General features: G+C 40.9%; 1 protein-coding gene across 2 annotated transcripts in view; it reads right to left on the bottom strand.

The window, feature by feature from the left end:
- PLA2G4A (phospholipase A2 group IVA) overlaps nucleotides 1-25,605 on the bottom strand; it is a 110,979-nt gene that overhangs the window by 20,235 nt on the left and 65,139 nt on the right. The window contains exons 6-12 of one of the 2 annotated variants that reach the window (XM_001516265.4): nucleotides 22,222-22,259; nucleotides 19,964-20,105; nucleotides 10,738-10,874; nucleotides 7,175-7,397; nucleotides 5,047-5,161; nucleotides 2,008-2,145; nucleotides 1,599-1,691 (exon numbers count right to left, since the gene is read on the bottom strand). In XM_001516265.4, coding sequence (XP_001516315.1) covers nucleotides 1,599-1,691; nucleotides 2,008-2,145; nucleotides 5,047-5,161; nucleotides 7,175-7,397; nucleotides 10,738-10,874; nucleotides 19,964-20,105; nucleotides 22,222-22,259 — 886 coding nt within the window. Of the gene's footprint in view, nucleotides 1-1,598; nucleotides 1,692-2,007; nucleotides 2,146-5,046; nucleotides 5,162-7,174; nucleotides 7,398-10,737; nucleotides 10,875-19,963; nucleotides 20,106-21,693; nucleotides 21,749-22,221; nucleotides 22,260-25,605 lie in introns of those variants that run through there. The other variant, XM_007668998.2, reaches the window with a different exon arrangement.

Genomic DNA, 25,605 nt, shown 5'->3' with positions numbered 1-25,605 from the left:
GGCAAACTAATCCCAGATAGGCTTATCTAGCTGTCAAGAAATTACTTAATAGTAATAACTGTGGCATTCGTTAAGTGCGTACTATATGCCGAGCCATGTACTAAGTGCTGGGATAGACCCTAGATAACCAGGTCCCACGTTCACTCATTCATTCATTCAATCGTAATCTAAATAGGAGGGAGAACGGATGCTGAAATCCCATTTTGCAGGTGAGAGAACTGAGGCACAGAGAAAATGAAATGACTTCCCCAAGGTCACACAGCATGAGAGTGGTGGAGGTGGGATTAGACCCCAGGTCCGATGATTCCCAGACCTGGGCTTTTTCCACTTGGACATGCCGTTTCTTGTGACTTACACTGTTATACTGTACTCTCCCAAGCACTTAGTACAGAGCTCTGCATAGAGTAAGCACTCAGTAAATACAACTGATTTATTGTGCCTTCCAGTTATCTTCAACCAAAAGTTAATTTAGACTCTTAAAGGGCACTTCAAAATAATTTGTTTCAGGACAAGAGCATAAAGCATTTTTCAAAAGCCTTCATCTGATATTTGATACCTTGGAACCTCTTAACACTGCAAACATCACCTCACTGTAACCTTATCCAAGTTTCCAAACCACAGAGAGAAATACCTTCCCTAAACAAAATGGTAAAGATTATAAAATTTTCCAACCAAAGAATAGATTCAGTTGGAATATTTCATAAATGATATCCTTCCTTGAGATAAGCACCGTGTCAGTCCCTTTCGCTGCATTTCATAATTTGCGTCACACTTTTTAAACTTGTTACTGAAAATCATTTTTATGCTTTGTTTGTGTTAGCTAAGGCTAACTGGTTATGAAATCCTTTCATGAGTATTTCCTTAATTTTAGGTTTCTTCGGGTCTATTCTTATAAAAATGGAAACTCCATAATTTCAGTTTTTTTCTCCTTAGATCTAGAGCAAAAGGTCTCTAACTGTGTTACAGGCACAGCGAGCGCTTCTTTAAAACTTCACTGGAAGTTCACAATGCTGTCCAGCCCTTTTTCTATATTCACAATCTATAAACCACAATTCTCCTCTCACGCTAGTTTGCTAGCCACACTCTAGGGCAACGGAGGGCTATTATCAGCAGGGCAGAGCCGGCAGGCTCAACTCTCCAGTTCCAGGATCCTTTTTGAATGGGATCTTCACTGATTCTTCCTTAGCTTTCGGAGGCTCTTCCTCTCACTGCTTCTTCTTTGCCATTAATCCCACTGCTTCTCCCTCTGCCTTCCCCCATCCTCCTACATCAGGTTTCTCTCACTTCCGTGCTTTCCCTCAACCCCACAAGACCCTCTCTTCCCCTTCATTCCTTCTGTTTTGCCTTCCCCTAAGACAGCAGAACCTGCAGATAAATATTTACATGTGTATATACAATGTGGGGAAGAAAAAAGTCAAAAAACATAGGGTCTGTATATTCCACGTTGGCAGGGAGACTAGGGGCAGATCTCTCACTTTCCCAGAAGCTTCCCTGTCCTCGGCCAGCCCAGTGGAAGGATAATGAAGGTTGAAGAGAAACCAAAGAACAGATATACATTTTATCTGAGGTGATCAATAGAAGTGGTTATGTCACGATACCTAATTCTTCTTCCATCGTAGACCCTTTGTTTTGGGTGCCTGAAACTCCGAGCACTCTGTTAAACAGTATTGAAAAGGCACTTCCCCAGACACCTGAAATAAAGGAAAGGGATTGGAAAATGGCTAGAGCTGGTAAGAAAACAGTTGAATTTCAGTGAATGGTTTAGCCAGGGAAAACATTTTAAGCTCGCCCCTGAAGTAAACTGATCTTCCCCTACCCACCTTCTTCCATCCTTCAGCAACTAAATTTCCTGGTTTTAGTGAGGTCGTATTGTCTCTCATCATGCCACCTCCAGCCTTAAGGGCTGTGACTGGCCCCCCTTGCTTCATACATTGGTTTGTCATCGATCCCCTCCATTAGTTGAGCTGAAAATAATCCTGAATTACGATGTAGTAATCGATCACATACCCATTAAGAAATGCAAAGGATTTTCTTCGTATTTTTTCACAACTGTGCCCATAAAAAATTTGCTTCCAAACAAATCAGGAGCCATGAACGTTCCATACTTAGCCATCCCAATCTCAAATGGGCTGAACTCCACCCAATCTGGAAATGACGTATGAGAAATAAGAAAGGAAATCGGTCAATCTTATACCACTGTTCCCAAACAGCCAAACATGACTTTTGCAACACAGTTCAACAATTACTTGAAGATTTATTCATCTATGACCCAAAATGAATACTGTTTTCCTCCTTGACACCTAACCTAAAATTAGTTTTGTTAGGAAATGTGGACAGTGACGAGTTCCATTTGAATAACTGAAGCATTAAAAAGCCACATAGAAGAGCTTTTAGCTTTCTGTCAAGATTTTTGTTCTGAACTGCTCTCACACTGAACATGGATTAATAATCCTTAGGAAGGAGACCTATCATGTCAATTACATGTGGATCCAGTCGTCATTTACAGACTCGGCCTCTCAAAAAGAAATTGAAAAACCATTCTTGAACTCCTAGCCAAAACAACGTTGCCTGATCGGAATAACAAAAGAAGGAAAAGTAAGCCAAAGTTTCCCTACAGCAGGGTATTTTCAAAGTAGTTTTCTCATTTTTCAAATGATTGAATTTTTTCATTCTAGATTTGATCAGTTGTATCTCTCTCTTTCCCCTTGTTCCCATTGCATAAGTACAACTTGTGTCTGCCTGTACTAAACACCAGCTACAATATTCTGCACATAGTAATTCCTCAATTATGACTGATGGTATTAATGCTAATAATGAAGATATTTATAAGGAGGAGGAGGAGACTGTAAGCTCGTTGTGGGCAGGGAATGTGTCTGTTTATTGTCATATTGTACTCTCCCAACTGTATGGCAGAGTGCTCCAAGCATGGAAAGCGCTCAATAAATATGATTTAATGAATGAAAGGAGAAGGATGCATAAAATTTAAAAGGAGAGTTAAATATCTTATTAGAGTGCAACATTTCTGTATTTCCTGAGTAGCGTTAACCACTTAGTAGAGTCCTCGGCCACAGTATCACTTATTGACTACTAATGATCAAAATGAAATTTCATGTACTATGTCACTAACAAACTCAAGCCCTAAATAAATTAATAAAAACTGTCCAACAAGTAGAATTACTAGTCCCAGGGCCTTCCGACTCCAAGCTCCACGTGCTCTAACCACTAGGTCATGCTGCTTCTCGGTATTCACATGTCTATGAAAAAACTATATTTCATTCTTTCAGTAGTATTTATTGAGCACTTACTGTGTGCAAAGCACTGTACTAAGCTCTTGGGAGAGTAGGATACAACAATAAAGAGACACATTCCCTGCCCACAACAGCTTCTTCTATATAAAAAGGGGGAATTTGGATGTGGGGAGGGAATGTGACTTTATTATTGTACTCTCCCATGCTCTTAGTACAATGCTCTGCACAGAGTAAGCACTCAATAAATACGACTGAATGAATGAATGGATCCGTTGCAAGTCCTGCTATTTTTTTTAACCATTCTTGTCTCAGGATAACCCTAAATTCAAGATCTAGAATTCCAAAATGCCAAATCCTCAGAAGCTCCCATCTGATCTCCCCTGGCTTTACTGTCTTACTTTTCTCCCAACAGATGTCACTCTTGGACTTCCATTCCAGTAGAAAATTTAAGCCTCTTTAAGCCTCTTAAAAAAAAAAAAAGAAGGGTTTCCTGAAATGTTCACTTAATCGTATTTCATTAGTAATGATTATTTCAGTTCAGGGTGTGTCTGGACCCGCCAGGGTCAGATGTACTAAGAATAGAATGAACACAATGAACACAAGAGCTCTGGGGCAATTAGCAGCTCAAGCGCTTGCACCAGCATTACAGAGGAATGTTATCGGATGCTGTCAGTGCACCCAACAAGAAGCTACATGAAGAATGGCCCGGGCCTCTGGAATTGAATGAGCAAGAAGGTGGAAGTATTTGATTCAACATTTTCCACAGGCCAAGACAAGTTCTTCACGTGTGAAATTTTAAAAAGCAGAATAATGCTCTAAATCGGAATACAGTGATCCGGGGGTGTGCTTTTAACTCATCGATACAGTGGTCTGATCACGTAAAAGACTTTATTGTCTTACGCTGATTTTCCAGTGGTAAATAGGAAGGCGAGGTGATGAAGAAGATGACTGTGACAATTAAAAGATCTGGCCACTGTTTCCTCACTCATATTTTGACATTTCATTGAACCAGGGTTGAGACTAGATTGCTCTGGCGTTTCATCAGATTACATGTTTAGGCCGGGAAGACCACAAGGAGATCCAGCCCATCCCTTTGCACTCAGCGCTTAGTACGGCGCCTGACACATCGTAAGTGCTTAATAAATACCATTAATATTATTTAAATGACCCTAAACTTTTCACAAACAATGAGAAGTAGCCCTGATTGCCAAGAAATTCAATAATCAAGGACCGATCCTTTAAGTGTAAACAATGCAGTAGGGTGCTCGTCCATTGGGCTTTTCAGAATTAGGGACAAGCATGGAAGGCTTTTTCTGCCCTGTCAGTAGTCATTCTCTTCAAAAACAAAGGACAGCTATATAGGTGAATATGTATATACATATATATATATATATATGACATTTTCATATTGAATCTTTTTGACAAGCAGCCTAGAAATCCCCCTCACTTTTCCTTTTCCAGTTTGTAACTCTTCACTTTTGCTCTAAACTGTGTCTCTAAGACTGGTCTCTTCCCATTTTTCGTTCTTCAGTGAGCTTTAGAACTCATTCTTTTCATTCTTCAGCGAGCTTCCCAATCACCCTGATATACTCTGCCTATAACAACTTGAAGCTCTTCTTTAACATCTTTTACTCAGATCACTACAAAGAGCTCAACCAAGTAAAAATCTCTGTCGAACTCTGACAGTGATGGCACTTTCACTGTTTTAGAATTACATTTCTCTTTGGCAGCAGAAACGGCATTCAGACCCCTTTTTAATGGTTTCTTTTAAAAGATGTGAGAAGAGGGAAATCCATACCTGCAAACATGAGCTCTGAAACATCAGGTTTGACATGTAGACAAGTAAAGAGGGGCAGCGGACACTGTGCCTTGTCGACTTTCTCCTTCAAACTACTCAGTGTGCTGTTCATTCTCTGCCAAAGACAAAGGAAACTTATAAATGACTTTTCTGCTAAGGGTCAAGAAACACCAAACTTCAAAGAGCAAGGTTTAGATTATTTTGATATCACTTGGATCTAAACAACCTAAACAACAAAAAGTAAACTTCACTGTACTCATCATCTTTATTTTAAACACGCTCCGTGAGTCAAGGAAGTACTGCTGCTCTGACTCCACTTGAATTCACTTTCAAACAGAGGGTGAGGAAGGCATTTTTCTTCAAGGAAACTTGAGGCAGCAAGAACTACTTCTATCTTCTCTAACAGACCTATATGTGGAGTTTTAAACAGAGTCGTCTGTCTAGTGTGAACATCTTATTGGATACACAACACTGTAAATTCCTCCAGACTTTAAGCTCATGACTGGCAGGGCTACTACCAATTCTCCTGAGCGCATTCAATCACCTGAATCTTTGATCCTCCCGTGTTTCTATCTACCTACAAAGGTGATTCTAATAGAAATCAACAAATCTCTCAGTCACACGTTTTCCACAATAAAAGATATGGGAAAAACAGTTCCTAGACTCATTCTACCGAATCATAGTATTCTCCCAGCATACATTCAGATAACAGCTATCATCCAAACTCAGGAATATCACCGACCAATCTCTACCATCCAACTGAATGCTAAGATTGTATGGTTGTTCTATTTATAATTATCTTTCAAGGATAGAATACAATTTAACTTAGAATTTTCTTGAGTAATGACCGTAGCTAAAGGGAGTATTTCTTTAACAAAACTGTCACTGTCTTTTTAATAGTAGCAATAGAGTTTATTAAATACTTACTTTGAGCAGAGGATTGTACCAGGTATTGGGAAAGTCTACAATGGGAAGTAGAACCGGTATGATTGTGTTTCCCTATAAATCATTTAATATTTTCTTTTTGTAGAATATAAAGTGGGGGATGAGGAGGAAGGAAAGGCTATAATTAGAAAATACTTAACGGCTAAGACAGATCCTCTACTATTTAAGTGGGTAAAACTCTCCACTTTCAAAAATGGGTAGGTTTCTAATTGCATAAACACACTCACTGCAACAAGTGCACGTGAATATTTATTAATCGGCAAGTCCAAACATTTAACGTCCTTTCCATTGGGTATACACTCTGAACCAGCATATCTTCCTCTACCGCCAGTAAGAGATGCCAGCGTCCACACTCTCTAAAGACCTTAAACTTCATGAATACCAAGGGCCAGTGATATGCAGTATCCTCCTAATGCCCAAAGCTACTCCCTTGGAATGAGACATCCTGGGGAGAAACACTAGCTCTTTAAGACCAGTGGGGAAGGCACGGTGCATTTAAGCAATACATTCCGAATTAATAATTATGTTTTCTTGTTAAGCGCTTACTACATGCCAACCACTAGACTAAGCGCTGGGATAGATACAAGTCCCTCATGGGGCTCAAAGTCTAAGTAGGAGGAAGAAAAGTTATTGAGCGAACTGAGGCACCGAGAATAATAATAATAACAACTGTGGGATTTGTTAAGCTCTTACTATGTGCCAGGTGCTGTACTAAGTGCTGGAGTGGATATAAGCAAATTGGGTTGGACACAATCCCTATCCCACATGGGACTCACAGTCTCAATACCCATTTTACAGAGGAAGGAAACTGAGGCACAGTGAAGTGACTTGCCCAGGGCCGCACAAGAGACAAGTGGCAGCGCTGGGAATAGGACCCATGACCTTCTGACTCCCAGGCCAGTGCTCTAACCACTGTCAAAGTACCACCCCAGAGTTAAATGACTTGCACAAGGTCACACAACAAGTAACGGAAGCGGAATCAGAACCCAGGACCTCTGACTCCCAGGCCGGTGCTTTTTCCGCCAGGACGCTCTGCATCATGCTCCCACTTTTATTCTCTAATGGTCTGAAAAATTAGCACTCAGTCATGAGAATCAAACTCAATCCCTGTCTTTTATTTAGACGCTGACAATACCAATCCAACTCGGTATTCAATTCCCAACAATAACGTCACCAAACTTACATTGTGGATAAGAGTTTCTCCTATTAACATTCCGAAGATATCGGTAAAAGTGACTGGCTGCCCAGAGCTTTTCTTCTTCCATAAGGACTCAATGTATCGTTTGACTTTCTGAGGTGTGAGCAGTAAAAGGGGGTTGTAGCTGACACTGTTCATTAACTCCTGATTAATCTCCTTTGGACCTTTCTCCGGAAAATCGGGATGTGAGTATAAAGCTGACATGTACCTGGTCAGAAAAGAAAACAATGTCATCAAGGATAAGTGTTATTGAAAGGCTGTACAAATTTGCAGTTTAACAAATTAAAAAAGGATGGCCCAGTAGAATTTCAGTATGATGTGCCCAGAATACCCTGCTAAATATATATATATTTCTACCCGAGCATGTTTTCATCACAATTTTAGGCTACAAAATGACAAGAAAATCGGGAAACATTTTCCCGACAACAGAAAGCCGTCTAGATAATCAGCAGCTATAGTTAAGCGCATACTATGTGTCAAACACTGTCGTAGATTATAATAGAATCAGTCAGATTTACGGGACTCACAGTCTACGGGGAAGGCAATACAGGTATTTAATCCCATTTTTACAGTTGAGGAAACTGAAGCACAGAGAAGTTAAATAACTTGCTAAAGTCACATAGAGGGCTTTTGGCAGAGCCGGGATTAGAACCCAGGACTCCTAACTCCAAGCTCTAGGCTGATTCCATGAAGCCACGGTCCTTCCAAATAACGTGGTGTTGGAATGTTTATGTACTTGCAAGTTCTAGACATAAAATGACTGCTATAACTCTTGTTTTCCTTAACCTGAGGCTGTGCAATGATATAGTTCCTAGAACACAGGAAAACTCAAAAGGAAGTCCATTAGCCCAGCTCTCAAGAAACTCTGCTGAGGTCTTCGTCTAATGTATTCTTTCACTCTCACAGACCCCCCTGAAAAATCAAAGTGAAATATGACAACTATAAAACAAAGTCCACTAACTAAACACAGAGGAGCGGCATGGAAATTGGTTTTGATTTTTATCTCATTGAAACTAAAAAGACTGGATATTTGAAGATACTCTCTTCCTAAGCAATTTTATAATTCCATCTTTCCCCACCCTTCGATTAGGTTCCCTCAGCTTCTGCCTTTCCAGAATCAATGAATGGCATGTACTGAGTACCTATAGTGAGCAGAGGACTATACTAAGCTTTTAGAGTTCAGTAGATTTAGTAGACAAAATCCCCACCCTTGAGGATCATATAATCTAGTGGGAGAATTTACAAACTAAGGGAGGAGGCTAGAATCTAGTCAGGGAGTTTACAGTTCAAAGGAGAAATTTACAATCTAGTAGAGGCAGTTGCAATCTAGTGGAAGGGTTTGCAATCAAGTAAGAGATTTTATGATCCAGGGGAGATGTTTTCAATCTAGTAGAGGAGGTTTGCAATCTAGTGGAGGGAGTTTACAGTTTGGTGGAGGAGTTTTCAATCCAGGCAGAATAAATTTAACATTTTTCCATCTATCGTCACATCAGAAAATTCTCCATCCTGTCTGCAAGATGTCTGGTGGTCAACAGCCAAGACTTCCTTTCTAGATAATCATATGGGTGTCAAGGATGTGTGTCAGGATGATAGCCTTCAGTGGGTAACATGAGAGCAATGTAGATGACTGAATTCTTTCCACTAGAAAGGTTAAAATGAAATCAACTCAGAATTCTGCTTTCTTCATTTCCCCTACTGTGTCTGAGATAGACGTTCCTTGCTAACTGACAAACCTTTACTAGGTCTAAGGCTAAACTTCCTCTGATTCTTGCACATGTGAAAGACTATTCTCCAAAGATGACACTGGTGAGGAAGAATCTTTTTACCTACAGGAATTCCCCCTACAATGACTGTTAAGGTCATAGACAACCTTCTGGGAGGTCTGAGAAAGTTCCAGATGTTTCTGGATTATCTCATCGGAGTCAAGTAATGGCCACATACCAGCCAGTTGTCAAAACACAGATATCCGGGAAGTATAACAATGTCCAATACTTTTCTAATTCCCTCCATTGGCCTTTGTCACTCTAAGTATACAAGAACCCCAGTTAAAAACAGCTCTGTTTTAACCGCTTCAAATTTTCTCAGATGGGAACCAAATACAAGGCCTAGATTTACTCTAGGGGGACTGAAATTCAGTGGCACACAAGGTTTTATAAAGATCAGCTTCCTATCACTGTTTTCTCCTCAAGCATCCAAACTCTCTTTGAGGGAAATGAAAACATTGGAAGTAGTAGAAATGTGGAAGGGAAATTAGGTAGAGGCAAATTGACCTTTAGTGAAAGGTAAATGAGGTTAATAATTTGAATAAATGTGAAAGATTGCCAAACTCTGTTGTACTATTAAACCTTAAGCCTTAGAGTAATGCTTTCAGTAGCCCATACTTTTCTTATTTTTCTACGTTACATTGTGAGTCCCATATCACAAAGGGACTGAATCTGACCTTGTATCTAACCCAATGCATGGCTCATAGTAAGCACATAATTAACACCTTTATAAGTGATAATATTATGCCACTATTAGACTTTGGAAACCATCTCTTTGGATAAGTTATTAATGGCATTTGTTGGACAATTAAATTGGAGTAATCATATGGCTACGTTTGTTTGAATTGCTCATTTTCTCATGCAAATTTACAGCTCTAGTATCTAAAAAGAGTTTAGCAATTGCACTGGTGTCCCTCATAATTCAAAAGTAATCAGTCTGTTTATATAACAATATGTGTAATGAGAAGCATCATGGCCGAATGGAAAGATCATGGGCCTGGGATTCAGAGGATTTAGGTTCTAATCCAGGCCCCATCAATTCACTTGCTGTATGACCTTGGGCAAGTCATTTAACTTCCCTGAACCTCAACTCCCTTGCCAGCAAAATAGGGATTCAACACCTGTTCTCCCTCCTACTTCGACTGTGAACCCCATGTGGAACTTGATTACCTTATATCCACCCAACAGTACTTGGCATATAGTAAGAGTTCAATATAACTAATAGCATTATCATCCTCATCATTATTAAATGTATGGGTTTTTTCTATCAAGATTTCTCAATGAAGAAAAGTACTTAGGATTAAACAGGATTCACATATTTCCAGAATAAGCTGTTTGGTTATGCTATTCTACCCTGTTGTTCTCATACTGTAGGCATCTAAGAGAAGATTGCCTAATAAATAGCATGAACTAAGACATACTTTCAGAAAGATTCCAGATCGGCATCTTGTGATAGGGTGAAGTGAATTTTGGGTGGGACTCATGAGCCCATATTTGATAATATGTATTCTGAATATTATTGCACTTTGATCTGCTCTTTTAGCTCACAAATCTGTTTTAATCAAAAAGATAACCATGTGAAAACCCCCGAGAAGTGGAAAAGGGTAGTTGTCCTTCAGGCTGGCCCTAAGTTCACTTAGGATCCCTCATAGAAAATACAACCCAAACTTTCTTCGGGGGGAAGACCCAGGAGTAGCTTAAATTGAACAGATTTCAAATGTCTCTTCCAAGCTCCCAGAACGTTAAATAGGAAGGATTAGACCCCAACTAAAATAGCAGACTTGCCATGTAGATCCAGAAAGTCCAGCTATATATGTAGCACAATCCAAAATTCCAGATTCATAGAGTGCCTTCATAACACCAGAAAACCCCACCATTGCCCGAAATCCTCCTCCAGAACCCAGAATGGCTATCACTGGCACCTGGGGAGGAAAAAAAAAAAAAACCAAAAACCTTTTAATAACAATAAAATAATGTCGCAGTAAGAAGTTGAAGGTGAATATTCTTTACATCTAGTAATGGTGGAAGAATAGTGTTTGACACATAAGCGCTTTACAGAATACCATAAAAAAAAGCGATTGAACTCTTCAGTGTCTAGTTATTATCATCTGCTGTTTACTTTGTCTACAGTCATATCACCATTGCAACTAAATTGTAATTTCCACTACCTTTTCCTAGAGCAGATCAAGATTATCCAAAACGGAAAGCAATCGGTCAGGACATTAGCAAATGAGAAAGAAATATATGAGGTGAAATAAGTATTCTAAAAACATGAACACCCTGTTTATGACATTTAATTGATCTCCTGACACAATTACATAACTAAGGGAAAAAAAATTACATTTGGAAGCTGAATGTCAAATTTACAACTCCAGCACAAACGATTAACAGCGTATGAGACCCTAAGGGTTTGACTGCCGAAGTGAATAAATGGTAATGATGCATCTATGAAAGAAAAGAATTCTTAGAAACGCTGTCACCCTACCAGCTAATGTCACCCCTTTCTTTATGCAGCAAATGGTTTGAACTTGTTTTCCTTATCTACAACAAGAATGTGCTTTCATAACCTCCCAGAGAGTTATTTCAAGTAAGGCCAGATGAAGAAAATTTTGCTTAATCATCCTGAACTCCAATCTCTTGGAGAAAATAGTGGTTGAGCCCACAGAGGCTGCTGTGGGTGTTTTAGACACTTTCACCAAATAACAACATTTCTTCCTTTGTTACCGTTGCGAAGGCTTACTATGTGCCCGGCACTGTACTAAGCACTGAGGGAAATACAAGACAATCAGATTGGAAACCGTTCCTGTCCCTCTAATGGGGGAAAGAGAATGGATGAGCAGGGACAGTGTCTGTTGTACTGTTATACTGTACTCTCCCAAGTGCTCAGTACAGTGCTCAGCACCCAATAAGTGCTCAATAACTATGACATTGATTGATTGGAATTCCAGTGCACCGTGAACCTGCCCTCGAGGTAGGGAAGACGGGGAAAGAAGCACTTTTAGGGTAGAACTAAGGAGGGAGAACCACTGTGTTGGGCTTCTATGATGCAAAGCCCTCCACCCAAACAGGAAAATGGGGATAAGTGGTCCAGATGTACCGACCCTATGGCAGTGCTAGTTGAGGCCAGCTCCTTCTCCTCTCTCCTCGAATCTCTCCCTAGAGACAACAGGATGGTATTCCCACTCGGCATCTCTCCCAGCTCCTGCTCCGGGCCACTAATCTCCTTCACCCATCCACCAGCAGTCATGGCTGCCAACGAGAGTCCACGCACCAGGGCCAGAAGAGTGGAACTCATTCTACTTCTCCCCACAGAAACCCCCAAAATATTCCTCTCTGGGCTCAAAGCGGTTCACTCTTTCCCTACTCTTGGGAGAAGAGCTGATTTAAGTAACTCTTGCTCAATAGATTAGTGCATATAAATTACTGCAATTTCTTGGGCACTTAGTGTGTACAGTTCACTGTTCTAAGTACTTGGCAAGTGCAATATCCACAAAAACGAGGGAAAGGAGCAGCCTCTTCTGGGTGCAGGAAGAATTTTAGAATCATTTTTCTTTAATATTCAAAGATTGCAGTATTGTTCACCATCCTTGCCGAGTGTTGGGAGAGGAAAAGGGCCAGAGAGCTTGAGATATTGATGTTACCAAATTGTATCCTTCTCCAGTGGCTTCCAAGGGGTCATTCTGCCCTCCAAAACCTTCCTCATGAACATGCCATTGGCCAGCTTGCCCCTGGAGTGAAGGGGTCTTGGTCAGTCAGGGAAAATCTAGTGAATGTGGGTACTACTAAATCAGGGCATGAGAATCTCCTTTGGAGGGAAGAGTTTGGGGTTGGTGAAAGGGGAGGAAGAAAAGACCCAATCCAAATCTGAGGCTGACCCGAGGATTCAAGCTATCGGGAACTTCAATTCTGGGGGTTAGAGCTCAGATCTGCCTAACTCATCCAGGCCTGCCCTGCCGACAGGATGAATCATTTCAGCCCATCTCCTTCTCAAACAGGAGTGGAGCGGCAGCGCAAGCTCCACCGGGAAAATTCGGCTCCTGGATATGAACCTCTATCGGGGATGTTCATTCATTCAATTCATTTAATCATATTTATTGAACGTGTACAGTGTGCGGAGCGCTGTACTTAGCGCTTGGAAAGTACAATACAGCAATAAAGGGAGACAATCCCTGCCCACAACAGGCTTCCAGTCTAGAGGACTGTAGTTAAAGATATATTTTCTTGGACTTGGAAGAATGAAGGATATAGTCACCTTGGGAGTGAAAGGAGTTAAGGACAGACCACCTTGGACAGGGGAGGGAGTTAATGATATACTACCTTGGGAGACAGGGGCAGTTAAGGGCATAACATCTTGAGGATGGGGGGGAAGTTAAAATTATACCACCTTGGGGATGGGGGGAAGTTAAGGATATACCTCCTCTCCAGGGATGATACCTGGCTCTCAGGTTTGTCTGGATGATCTGAAATGATCCAGTCCATCTGCATTTAAAGTAGGGCTTGGTTCCTGGGGCCCAGGTCAGTACATGCTTCAACAGCCTCTAAGATGCTGATCTGGCACCATGCTGCTAGAAGCAAAGACTAGCTTGTAACTGCCGCCCTCAGAAGGCGGAATCGGCAGGCATCTACAGTGGCAGAATGACTCAGTCCCCAGGCGCCAATCCACCCAGGCAGCAATTCCAGAACGCTGTCCAGAGAAGGAGAACTCGTGTGGAATCTATCGCTTGAGTCTATTGGAATTCAATTTAGGGTGGAGACAGGCAAGCATATAACTCCTTGAATTAAACTTTGTTTTTTAGTTTTCTTCTTCCAGCTGGAGCATCTCAGGGTCCTCTGTAGCTCTTGGAAAATGGGGATTAAGACTGAGTCCCAAATGGGACAATCTGATTACCTTGTATCTCCCCCAGCGCTTAGAAAAGTGCTTAGCACATAGTAAGTGCTTAAACAAATGCCATCCTATATATTCATGGAGAAGGGGTAGGGAAAGGGCACACCCTAGTGAAGAGAGCACAGGCCGGGTAGGACCTGAGTTCTGATTCTGACTCCGCCACTTGCCTGCTGGGTGACTTTTGTGGGGGTGGGTGAATAATGGAAGCAAGTCAGGACGATGCAGAAGGAAGTGGGAGAAGAAGAAAGGAGAGCTTAGACACAGAAGGGCTGTTGAAGACTTTGAAATGAGGGAGGGTAATTGTCAGATATGAGGAGGGAGGGCATTGCAGGTCAGAGGCAGAACGGGGCTAATGAGAGGCTGTTAAGAGCCCTGTCTAAATGAAACCCAGGCAGTGAGCTAAATGGTGCTGACTCTCTTCCATTTTTGATTTTAGGGCATTGGGGTTCTATTTTGTGGGGAACTGAGAGTGTCTTCTGCACGGTTTGGCTCTAGTCTCTTATTCTAATAAAACAGGGAGTCGGAAAAAGAGGCAGAACCTGTGGATGCAGCTAATGCTAAGCCAACCGGGTTAATGTTGTGGATCTATCTAGCAATCTTGAGATGAAAACTAGTATTTCGAATAGAGATAAAGTGGTCAGTTGAGACATATGACAAAGAAATAATATAATCCTAGAAGAATGTAGACTTTAGCGGGGAAAGGAAAGAGTTGGAAAAGCTAGGAGGGAGTCAAGGAAAACACTGAGTCACACTTCTGCAAAATAAGGAAAAGCCCCCATTGATAACAACATTAAAAAGACAGTGATAAAAACATTAGTCCATTTAAATGAAATTCAAGATGTCCAGGAAACCTTTGGAGAGACAGGTGGGGATGACAAAATGAACACAGGGTGAAAGATCAGGGTGGAGAGACTGAGCGTAGGGTCATCAACACAGAAGTGGCGCTGAAGTCATGAAGATGAAAGAGATCACCAGGGAAAACATGTGGAGAGAAAATTCTTACTCATTCTTGAAATATCTACAGAAAGCCTAGAAAACAAAGTTTCTGTCAAAGTTCAAAAGGACACAACTTCTACTTAATTCGTGAAAGCACCTTTCAAGGCCAAGTCTTGGAACCGCTAGGCCTGGAATTTCATAGCCCTGGCACCTCTCCGTTTGACAGTTTATAGCCCTGGCAACCCGACGATTTACAGTTCCTTGTCCTGGCCCCTCTGTGTTTGACAGTCTTAGCCCTGGAATCTCTATCCTTGCCAACACCTAGCTCTGACACCTCTTATGATTGGCAGGCACCTCTATGGTTATCATTTTCAGTTGTAAAAATAAAAATCTAAATTTTCAAGACTCTTGAATATTTGCAACATTCAGTACCGGTACAATATTGTACTATATGGTAGATTATCCTCTAAATAAACATATGACTGAATGTATGTTAGAATTATTGTCCTGGAAATTAGGAGAACAGCAATGCCATACTGTGAAAGTCATTGCAGATTTTAAAAAAATGTAAAACTATGCAATCACTTGAGTTTTAGCATCAGATTTGTCAAATAAAATAGAATTTTCCTAGCTTTAGCTGCTGGCAACTTTCATCTGCAAAAATAGTACATCATAAAGCTGAAAATATCTTTTAAGAGTCACCTAAATCGCCTCTTTTCCCCAGTCACCTCAGAGTTGCAATATTATAGCTGCATTATTTTGTATGAACCACAAAAAATCCAGATTAAAAATTAAAATAGATTTTAAATGGATGCATTTTACATTTCCAACTTCTGAACAATTCTTCCCAATGATTTTTTTTCCCCAATTTGCATTGCAAATTCCAAGCTATAAAGTTCAGTGGGCTGATTGCCTAAAAATACAGCATCAGCAATTGTCCTTTTCAAAGGACATCCGCCATGCTATTATGATAAAAATCACCCGTCTTCTTCTACTAATGGAATCTAACAAGTACATATGTGCTCGGTGAAATATGCAAGTATTTAAGTATGTGAAGTATGTGCATCCTCAAGAGCATTTTCAGGCAAGGTAGCAAACTAAAATTAAAATAGAAGACGGTTTCGCCTTAACTGCTTATTAAATGATCTTCAAACATCATTTGGGAAAATAGGGCTTTTCCCTTAGCTTGACCTAGAAATAAAAATTTGTTTATCTTCTCCTGGGAATCGGTAGTTCAAAGTTTGTCTTCATTCAAAATTTGTGTTGGGGGAAGAGAGAAAGAGATAATCTAGAATCTAGAATTTAATTCAACAACCATTTCCAAGTTCATATATTTAAACAATTTTTCAGGGCATCTTTGGTATTATTATCATCATGATTATATTTAAATCATTTACTGTGTTTCTCGGGTAGATACAAGTCTATAAGGTAAGACACAGTCCTTGAACCATCTGTAGCTCACAGTCTAAGTAGTTTAAGTCTGGTAAAGGTGAATATACCTGGTACTTTTAGGAAATTGATTTTAGAAAGGCAATAAAAAATAAGTGATCATAAATCACATAATCCCTTTTTTCCACAAGGTGGAAACATATATTGCGAACATAAAGTTCCTTTTATTCACAGCAGTTAGGTGGAAAAAAAATAATAATTGGTCCACTGCCCTACTCCATATTTGGGTCAAACTCTACCGTTTGAGAATAGGATGTTAGGTGGAATATAAGTTATTTTTATTAGCTATCACTAAAATTGAAAAATATCTGCTCTTTCCCATCTTGGAGAGTATTGATGGTTTTAAAAATCTTATATCAACAAACATTTTTTCTGATCCTGAAGATGTCCACAGATATGTAGAAACCAGTGACAACACACACATTAAATCCAATATCTTGGTGTGCAGTACTGTTCTCTGCACACCAGGATGTCAGAGATGTTAAATATATTGCCTAGGAGCTCCGTGCAAAGCACTGCTTACTACGTGCAGAGCACGGTACTAAGTGCTTGAAATGTACACAAAGTGCTTAGCAAATACTATCATCATTATTATTCTCAGCTGAAAAACAAGAGTAGATGTGAGGTGCAGACCTCTACACCTCTATATCTCTATGCCTCTCACAACCTCTTACCCTTCCACCCTAATTTTAGCCCAAGTCAGTGGCTTGTTAATAAATATTATAGAGATGCTGCTTTTCTCCTGGAGCCTCGCTTGCAGAAAAATGACTTTTTTTTTTCCAAAGGGGAAGTTGCCACAAGTGTAAACTCTGCAGTGAAACTCATTTTTCCCCATTCGGTTCACTAGGGTTTATGCAAACTTACTGCCCGCCAAGGTAAAGAAGGGCCAACACTAACAAACTGTCCTAAATTGCAATCTGCGCTTCTTTGATCGAGTGAGTTTTTCAACCCAAGTAGACATTAGGGACTGCCAAACAGTTTTAAAACCTAGTACTTTATAAATGAAGAAAACCAGTCTACACCTCTTTCCAGTGAGTTCTAAGACCCTGAGAGAGAGGAGAGGAAAGCTGTATCCTTCTTCTCTTTGCCTGTCCTTCTCTCTCCTCTCAGTAGTTTTGATACGTTATTCTCTCTCTGGCTCTTCTGCTTTCTGTTTCTCCCACTCCCTCTCCCCCTTTCTCTCCTAAACTTGGTCCATTCTCCCTTCTCTCATAGATGCCCTGCCCAATAAGACTAGATCAGTAAATGAATAGAGGCATCTATATTTCCTATAGTGCTATAGAATAATAATGCATTTGGACTGCACATGGTAAGCACTCAATAAATATGATTGTTTCACAAGTTCATAACGCTGCATTGTTATTAAGAAGACTGCTCCAAGGGGACTCAACTGAATAATATCCATTTTCAGATGACTTTAACATGCTTTCGCCAGACACAGAATTTGGCAACAGGTAGAGTCACAGGATATAGCACAGAGATATGCAGACACCACACCTGTTGTTCAATTTTTCAAATTGAAAGCAATCTCTACAAGTGACTCAATGCCACATTTTTAAAAAATTGCAAAAGGCCAAAGATCAGCCAAATGAAGTTTGTGTTATTCTTTCAGCTGACAGCTGAGCCACTTTCCAAACAGGCAGACTTTGCTAAATTTCAGACAGTTTAAATAAACAAACAAAAATATCTGACTTTCCTTGGCTATCAAGGAAGTTCTAAGAGAGGTAGCATAATCTAGAGGAAAGAGCACTGTTTTGGGAGTCAGAGGTTGTAGGTTCTAATCCCTGCTCACCCATTTGCCTGCTGTGTGTTCTTAGAGAGGTCACTTAACTTCTCTGTGCCTCAGTTTTCATCTGTAAAATGGGGATTAAATACCTGTTCTCCCTCCTACTTAGATTGGGAGCCCAGTGTCCATAGTAGTTGGACAGGGACTGTGTCCAACCTATCATTTATCTACTCCTACACTTAGTAGTATCTGGCAGGTGGCAAATACTTGACAAATACCATAATCATTTATTATTATTATTATCATTATCATCATCCCCAAGGCTAGGTGAAAAATGTACACAGACCACTCAGGGCCAGTTTGGGGATGTTCAGAGCCAGATTTTGAGAGTAGTGTGGGGACGGGTTTTTGCCTTGCATATCTGTGACACTAATGTGACCAATAAATCCAAGGTATTCATTGAGTGCAGAACACTGTACTAAGTTCCTGAAAAAGTACAATAAAGTAGAGCTGGTAGACTTAATCCTTGCCCACAAAGGGCTTAAATTCTAGAGAGGGAGAAAGGGCGTAAAATACATTACAAATAGGGGAAAGAGTGGAGTGTGCAAATAATCAACTTGCCCTCTCCTACCTCACCTCACTGCTCTCCTATTACAACCCAGCCCTCACACTTCACTCCTCTTATGTCAGTCTACCTCAATCTAGTCTATCTTGCTGCTGACCTCTTGCCCATGTCCTGTCTCTGGCCTGGAATGTCCTCCATCTTCATATCTGACAGAAAATTACTCTCCCCACCTTCAAAGTACATCCCCTGCGAGAGACTTTCCCTGACTAAGCTCTCATTTCCTCTTTTCCCATTGTCTTCTGCATCACACTTATTTGTCTCCTTTATTCAGCCCTCCCTCAGCCTCACAGTGCTTATGTACAATTCATTTATTTATACTAATGTCATGAAATGTGTCCACCAATTCTATTGTACAATAGAGCTCTGCACACAGTAAGCTCTCAATAAATAATTGACTGATTTATGCATAGGGCTGAGACGCTGGGAATGGGAGGAATATAAAATGCTTAAGGGGTACAGATTCAAGTGCTAGGTGAAGTAGAGGAGAGAGAGATGAGAGGAGTCAGGGAAGGCCTTTTGGAGATGTGGGTGCCCTGTGCCTCGATTTCCTCGACTGTAAAATTGGGAATAATTGTTCTCCTTCCTTGTGGGCCGTATGGTCCAGGGACTACATCCGATCTCATATCTAGCCTACCACTGAGCACAGCACTTGACACATTCGAGGCACTTAATAAATACCACAATTATTATACTATTTACACGTTCTCATCCGGATTTTCCCAGCCTCAGGGACCTCTAAAGTTGCAGGTCCTGGAACCACTGTTTGTTCTGATGTATCAGGGTAAATCTGCCTCAACCCACCACATTGAGTCTAAGCATCTCCCACCAGTTCAAGTGGACATTTTAACTCTTGCCTAAGGTTTAATTTACTTTATGAAAAGGGATTGCAGGGAGAAAACAGTATAACATTATCACTCAAGCTGACCCACTATCTCCTTGAATTTGTACAGAGATTTTATCTGTATGAAGTGCTTTACTTATTTTGTTTATCCTCCCAACATTCCTGTGAGGTATTAAGTACCTATTTCCCCCATTTTACAGAGGAATAAGCTGTACCTAAAAGATATTAAGTGTCTTCTTCCCTTCTAGACTGTAAGCTCGCCGTGGACAGGGAGTGTGCCTGTTATATCGTTGTGTTGTACACAACAGAGTATGTGCTGAATAAATATAATTGATTGATCTTGTCTAAGGTTAGTCAGCAGAGCTGGGATAAGAGGCAAGGTATTTTTCTTCCCTTCCCAAGCTCTTCTGCCCATAACCTTACTCTAAAAAAAAATGTTGGAAATGTCTTTAATCAATAATTAAAATTGAACCTTAAAGAACAAACAATCCGAGCACAAGATTATTTTTCCCCACAATCGTAGCATGTATTGAAAAAGTTTCCACTTACATCCCGGGATGAGCACAGGCCTTCGCTATTCTCAGGGCCTAAGAGTTTTTTCATATTCTCCTTTATGTTCTCTTTCCTCTGCTGCCTGAAAATCTTCTCCTGGTCACATAGAGCCATGCTGAACCGGAGATCCGGAGAAGGGCTGTCAACCAAACAGACATAACTTCAAACAGAAGCAAATGGCCAGTGCAAGAAAACTCTTCCATGCAAAAATGAAATTAAAAAAAGGAAATGCTTAATCACAACATAATAAGTCCACACCATCTATTTTCCCATGAAATGAAAAACTCTACCTAAAATAATAAACGTATCTGAACAGTCAACTGACTTGCTCCTTCAGTGAAAAACTTTCATGGAAAAATGTTGTAGGCAGAATAACTAAAATGCATCTTTAAATGTGACTTTAAGAATCTCTTTTTCTCTGCTAATTCAATCTACAGTATATTCAATGCTACCTAATCATTTAATAGGAAGTCACCATCATTTTTAGTAAAGTGAAAATCTATCCTATTTCCAGGAAGCAGGTGTGATTTGCAGAATAGCGGCGTGGCTCAGTGGAAAGAGCCTAGGCTTGGGAGTCAGAGGTGATGGGTTCTAATCCCAGTTCCACCACTTGTCAGCTATGTGACTTTGGGCAAGTCATTTAACTTCTCTTTGCCTCAGTTTCCTCATCTGTAAAATGGGCATTACGACTGTTAGCTCCACTTGGGACAACCTGATCACCTTGTATCCCCCCCAGCGCTTAGAACAGTGCTTGGCACATAGTAAGTGCTTAACAAATACCATCATTATTATTATAATTATTTACAAGCAGGTGCCTGGGAGTCAAAAGGACTTGGGTTCTAAACCCAGCTCCACCACTTCAGTCACTCAATCAACAGTAATTATTGAATACTTACTATGTGCAAAGCACTGTACTAATTGCATGTCATTTATGAAATAATTGGTCAAGTATTACCACAGTTCACCAAAAGTCACGATTTAAAGGACTAAATCCCCCACTGTGTATATTTACCGGCTAGTCAATCTCTCCCTGCTTCTAATTCTTTTTGCTAAAATATTGATGCCCCACTTAATCACTGGCTCCATGGAATAAAGTCTGAAAGCCTCCCTCCATTCAACTCCCCGGACCCCACACTTAAAGCTACCCACCTTCCGAGTACTTTTTTTTTTGGAAGGGTGGGAGAATTAACCAGGACCTTGTGAGCCCCCTCTAAAGCCTTTTCTTGCCCTTATTTCCCGCAGGCAAGAAAATAATACCGACATTACAGGTTGGGTGCCTGAGTCCTGGCCCCGTCTTTTTGGCCTAAATGGCAGGGAACCAGTCCGATTTTACCCAGAAACATTCCCTCTTGCCACTCTCTGTCCTCTCAGCTCCAAATTGATTCCTCCAGGGCCTCTGTCCCTAATCTTGAGCTGCCCATAGCTTTCATGGCTATGGAGATCAAGAAGTCTCTAAATCAGGAGCATTTCCAGATGCTTAGGATAAGCAAGGAAGCTATGACGAGGGACGACAATCCTCTACCAAACCTCCACTCCCTCCTCCCTAACTCTACAGAAGGTAGCACAGAACTGGGGCAAGAGAAAAATCTGATGTTCATGAATGGGAAGTGGGGTGAAGGGGAAAAAGGAACTGAACAGGATTTTCTCTTGCTTTGGCAAAAAGCAGCATGAAATCAGAGCAGGAAAGAAGACATCCACCCTTTCCATTCACACTCCATCTATGTTACCTCATTCCTGAGCCCCTGCGCAAGTGGGGAACATAGCCTAGTACAAGTTATCCACTGGGAAGCGGATTGGCTGAAAAAGGAAGAATGGGGAGAGAACGGCCTTCCCTGCAGTGATTGATACCAGGTGCCTCTTGCAGCCTCTATGCTAAATCAGTAATTAGTTACGGCTGCATCTCTGAATTTTATATAAGAGGTCGTTAGGAACCAGGGATACAATTCTATAATATATTTAAAGGCATCGTGCAGGATCTTAAACAACTCTTACCAGGTGACAGGGCAAATGATGAAAGAATATTTTTTTTTACCTTTATTAGCATTTTTTTCTGAGCATCATTAAAGTCAAAATGCTGCACGTGGAAAAACAACTGTGAAGCAAGGAGCATAATGTTGTGTTTGAAAAGTGGTGATTGACTGGAATTTGAATTGTAGCATGCCCAAGGAAGGAAACAGAGGGATTTTAAGAGGTTTAGAGCAATTTCCTTATTTTTTTGAAGACAAATTTTCTTTTAAAGGAAACCAGACACTTACCAAACTTCAAGAGACAATTCCAAGAACATCTCAGTTACCTAAACAAGAGACATTTAAATCCAGTTATTTATGATTAAATAAAGACATGACCAAATGGTATATCAGTGATCTATGACCCTGAAAACAAAATTTGGAATAGCAGATTATGAAAATGAAAACAATCCCATATATACTTGAATTTGTTAAGTCAAATAATAGTTTTGAAAATGAAAATCGACTGATGATAAAACTTATCAATGTCAAACAACCTCAACTTTATCCAGAAACAGAGTCAGCTTTCAGGGTGGTCCAAAGTGGCTGGTCCCTCTGTCATTATTAGAAGAGGCCATTTACTAGGAAATGTATCCCTTCCATGAATCTCAGAATCCTCGGGAACAATGACCCAAAAAGGATCTCCCTGCCTTCCTTCCGTGCTCAAATAGGGTGGCCGTCCTAGGCTTGAGAACGAAGGCGGAGAGAAAGGAAGAAATAAAGAGTGTAACTATCCACCTGACTCCAGGAGGGCATGGTTAAAGGAGAAAAACTCTTGAGCCAGTAGGTAATAATAGCTGTTGAATTTGTTAAGTGCATACTACAATCCAAGTATTCATTCATTCAATTGTATTTATTGAGTGCTTACTATGATCAGAGCACTCTACTAAGCACTTGGAAAGTGCAATACAGCAATAAAGAGGGACAATCCCTGACCACAACAACTTACAGTCCAGAGGGGGAAGAGACAATAGAGCTGGTAGCCAAATTCCTGCTCTTAAGAAGCTAATAATCTAGTGGGATCATGGCTGTGAGAGTTGGCTCTCTCACAAATGCAACATTCTCTTTCTGGAACAATCCAACCTACATACAGTTATTTAAAATTAACCTGCAAGGTAGGATAACCACCAATGGAGTCCTAAAATACAGTCAGAGCACCAGCATTAGAGCAGTGCTCATCGAGACATACGGTCGCTGGACGGGACATGGAAGGAGAGCAGATGGATGCAGGTTACCCACAAAACTATTCTGTGGTGAGCTGAAGTGGGGTAACCATTCAAAGAGAGGATGGAAGAAATTATTTTAAGCTTTACTAAAATAAAACCTCAAGCAATGTGGCCTATCAGTGACAGTTGGGAGACAATAGTGGGAGACAGGTCAGCGTGGCGTATAATGTTCATAAATGGATGTTTGAACACATAATAAGAGTAACTATGGGATTTGTTTAGCGCTTACTCTGTAGCAAACAGTCATTTGTATTTGTTGAGTGCTTACTGTGGGCAGAGGAATGTACTAAGTGCTGGGGAAAGTACAGTATAATAGAATTGGTAGCTTTGTTCCCTAACCACAAGGAGCTTACAGGCTAGAGAGGAGCCAAGCGATTATTAAGTGCTGGGGCAGATTCAAGCTCACCAGGTTGGACACAGTCCTAGTGCCACATGAGTCTCTTGGTCTAAGTAGGAGGAAGAAAAGGAAGTGAATCCCCATTCTACAGATGAGGAAACTGAAGCACAGCGAAATGACTTGTCCAAGGTCTCACAGCAGGATGTGGTAAAACCAGCAGTAGGAGCCAGGCCCTCTGACTCCCAGGACCCTTTTCTTTCCTCTAGGCCACACTGCTTTTTCCCAAAGACTTTAAAAAAAAGCTCCTTGAGGGTAAGAATCGTGTGTACCAACTCTATTATATTGAACTCACCCAAGGTCACAGTACAGTGGTCTGCAGACAGTAAGCACTAGATAAATCACAGTGATTGATGGATTCACTGATTGAAGATGGAGAAATGAAAACAGTGCCAGATACCTTGGGTAACAAAGACAACAATAGAGCAAAAGGCAATCTTGAAATTTGGAGGGTGGGGAAGGAACTATGAATCATACATGAGAATAACCAGCCGTACCTGTACATCTTAATGAAATTTCACTATGGTAGAAGTGTCTTCAAAATCACAGGTCAGATGTGTACGTGTGTGTATGTGTGGGGCGGGGGGGGAGGGGTCCTACATAAATATAGGCAAACACCCCCAACGCCTAAGCTGTAAAATTCCTGTTTACCTGGGACTAGCAAACCGCTAATGCCGACCCTACCTAGAACTCGGAATCAAGCCGAAATCAGGGCTCAACTAGCCATGTGGACAAGGATGCTTTTACATCAGGGCCCTTTCTGGAAGCATGGGAGAGTTATCTCTCTGCCGAGTACTGCTTTTTAAGATTTAAACTCGGATCATATTTTTGTGAAGACAAATTCTCTGTGTACTTGACCACACCTCTGAGAGAAAGGTATATTTTCTGAATAAAAATTTGCCTTAACCTGCACAGGTGAACAGAAGGTAGAGCACCAATATAAAATGTTAGTGGGACCAAATAGATAGGATCAACATTCTGACACTATGAACGATTAATTGTGCCTCCAGGTTATGGCAATATATCACCCTATCAGCATATAGCATTTCCCACTTTTTCATTTTTGGACATTTTGGAGGAGCTGAAGGATCAGTCCCCTAAATCTGAGCAGGCTGGAGATTTAGTGAGGAAGGGAGGAAGAATACAGTTTCCCTAACACAAGGGGCAAATACCAATTTTGCAGGCTCTAGATGCGTGAGACGCGTCTGAGGGCCCATAGAAAAAGAAAAACGACATTGATCAAGCCTCAACCTTTTGGTCCTTCTTTGCTAAATTATGACAAAGATGACCGCTATCCGATGTCCCTACTGTAGCCTGTGGCATTATGATACACCTGGATGGTCAGAATTTTTTCCAGCCTATTGCTGTGATGGTTAAAGAGATATTTAGTTCGACTATGACGTGCCCCCCAAGGATTACATTAACAGCTTCCTGAGTGGGAGGAAAGTTCAGCATTTTAAATTAATTATTCCAGTTTCACTGAATCCCTACACAACTGAAAAAGTCCTCTGCTCAATCTAAAAAGACTTCTTTCAAAGTAAAGATGTCAAGCGAGAGGCCTTGCATTTTTTTTCTCAGACAGTGGACCATACTTGGCCGTATATTAGAGGCAGGGAAAAATTTAAATCCCCTTCATCCTGCGGATACCGAAGTGCCAGTCGTCTCTTAGGGGGTTTGGAAGGCTCTTTTTGGGCACGGTGTCTGCTGGCTAATTGTCAAGTCTTACGTTCATGATCTTTCCACACCTTTTACATGCTACCTGTCATTCAGAAGGAATGCCAACAAAATCATGTGCTTCCTGGGAGGTACTAATGAATTGAGCTCCTTCTCCTGCATGCATCCACATGAAAGGGGCTCTTGCTCTCCACTTCCGCTCCTGCATCATCACAGCAATTAGATGGGAAGAAGACAAAGTGCGCCTCTCCCCCGCTTCTAGGAATTGAATGAAACATTAGCAAGAAGAAGAGCACTCGCTGAACTTGCTTGGGAAAGAGAACGGAATGATCTCTGGAT

The sequence above is a fragment of the Ornithorhynchus anatinus genome, chromosome 16, assembly GCF_004115215.2.
Source record: "Ornithorhynchus anatinus isolate Pmale09 chromosome 16, mOrnAna1.pri.v4, whole genome shotgun sequence".
In the NCBI taxonomy this organism is placed as follows: Eukaryota; Metazoa; Chordata; class Mammalia; order Monotremata; family Ornithorhynchidae; genus Ornithorhynchus; species Ornithorhynchus anatinus.
This window is presented reverse-complemented; position numbering and strand designations above follow the sequence as displayed.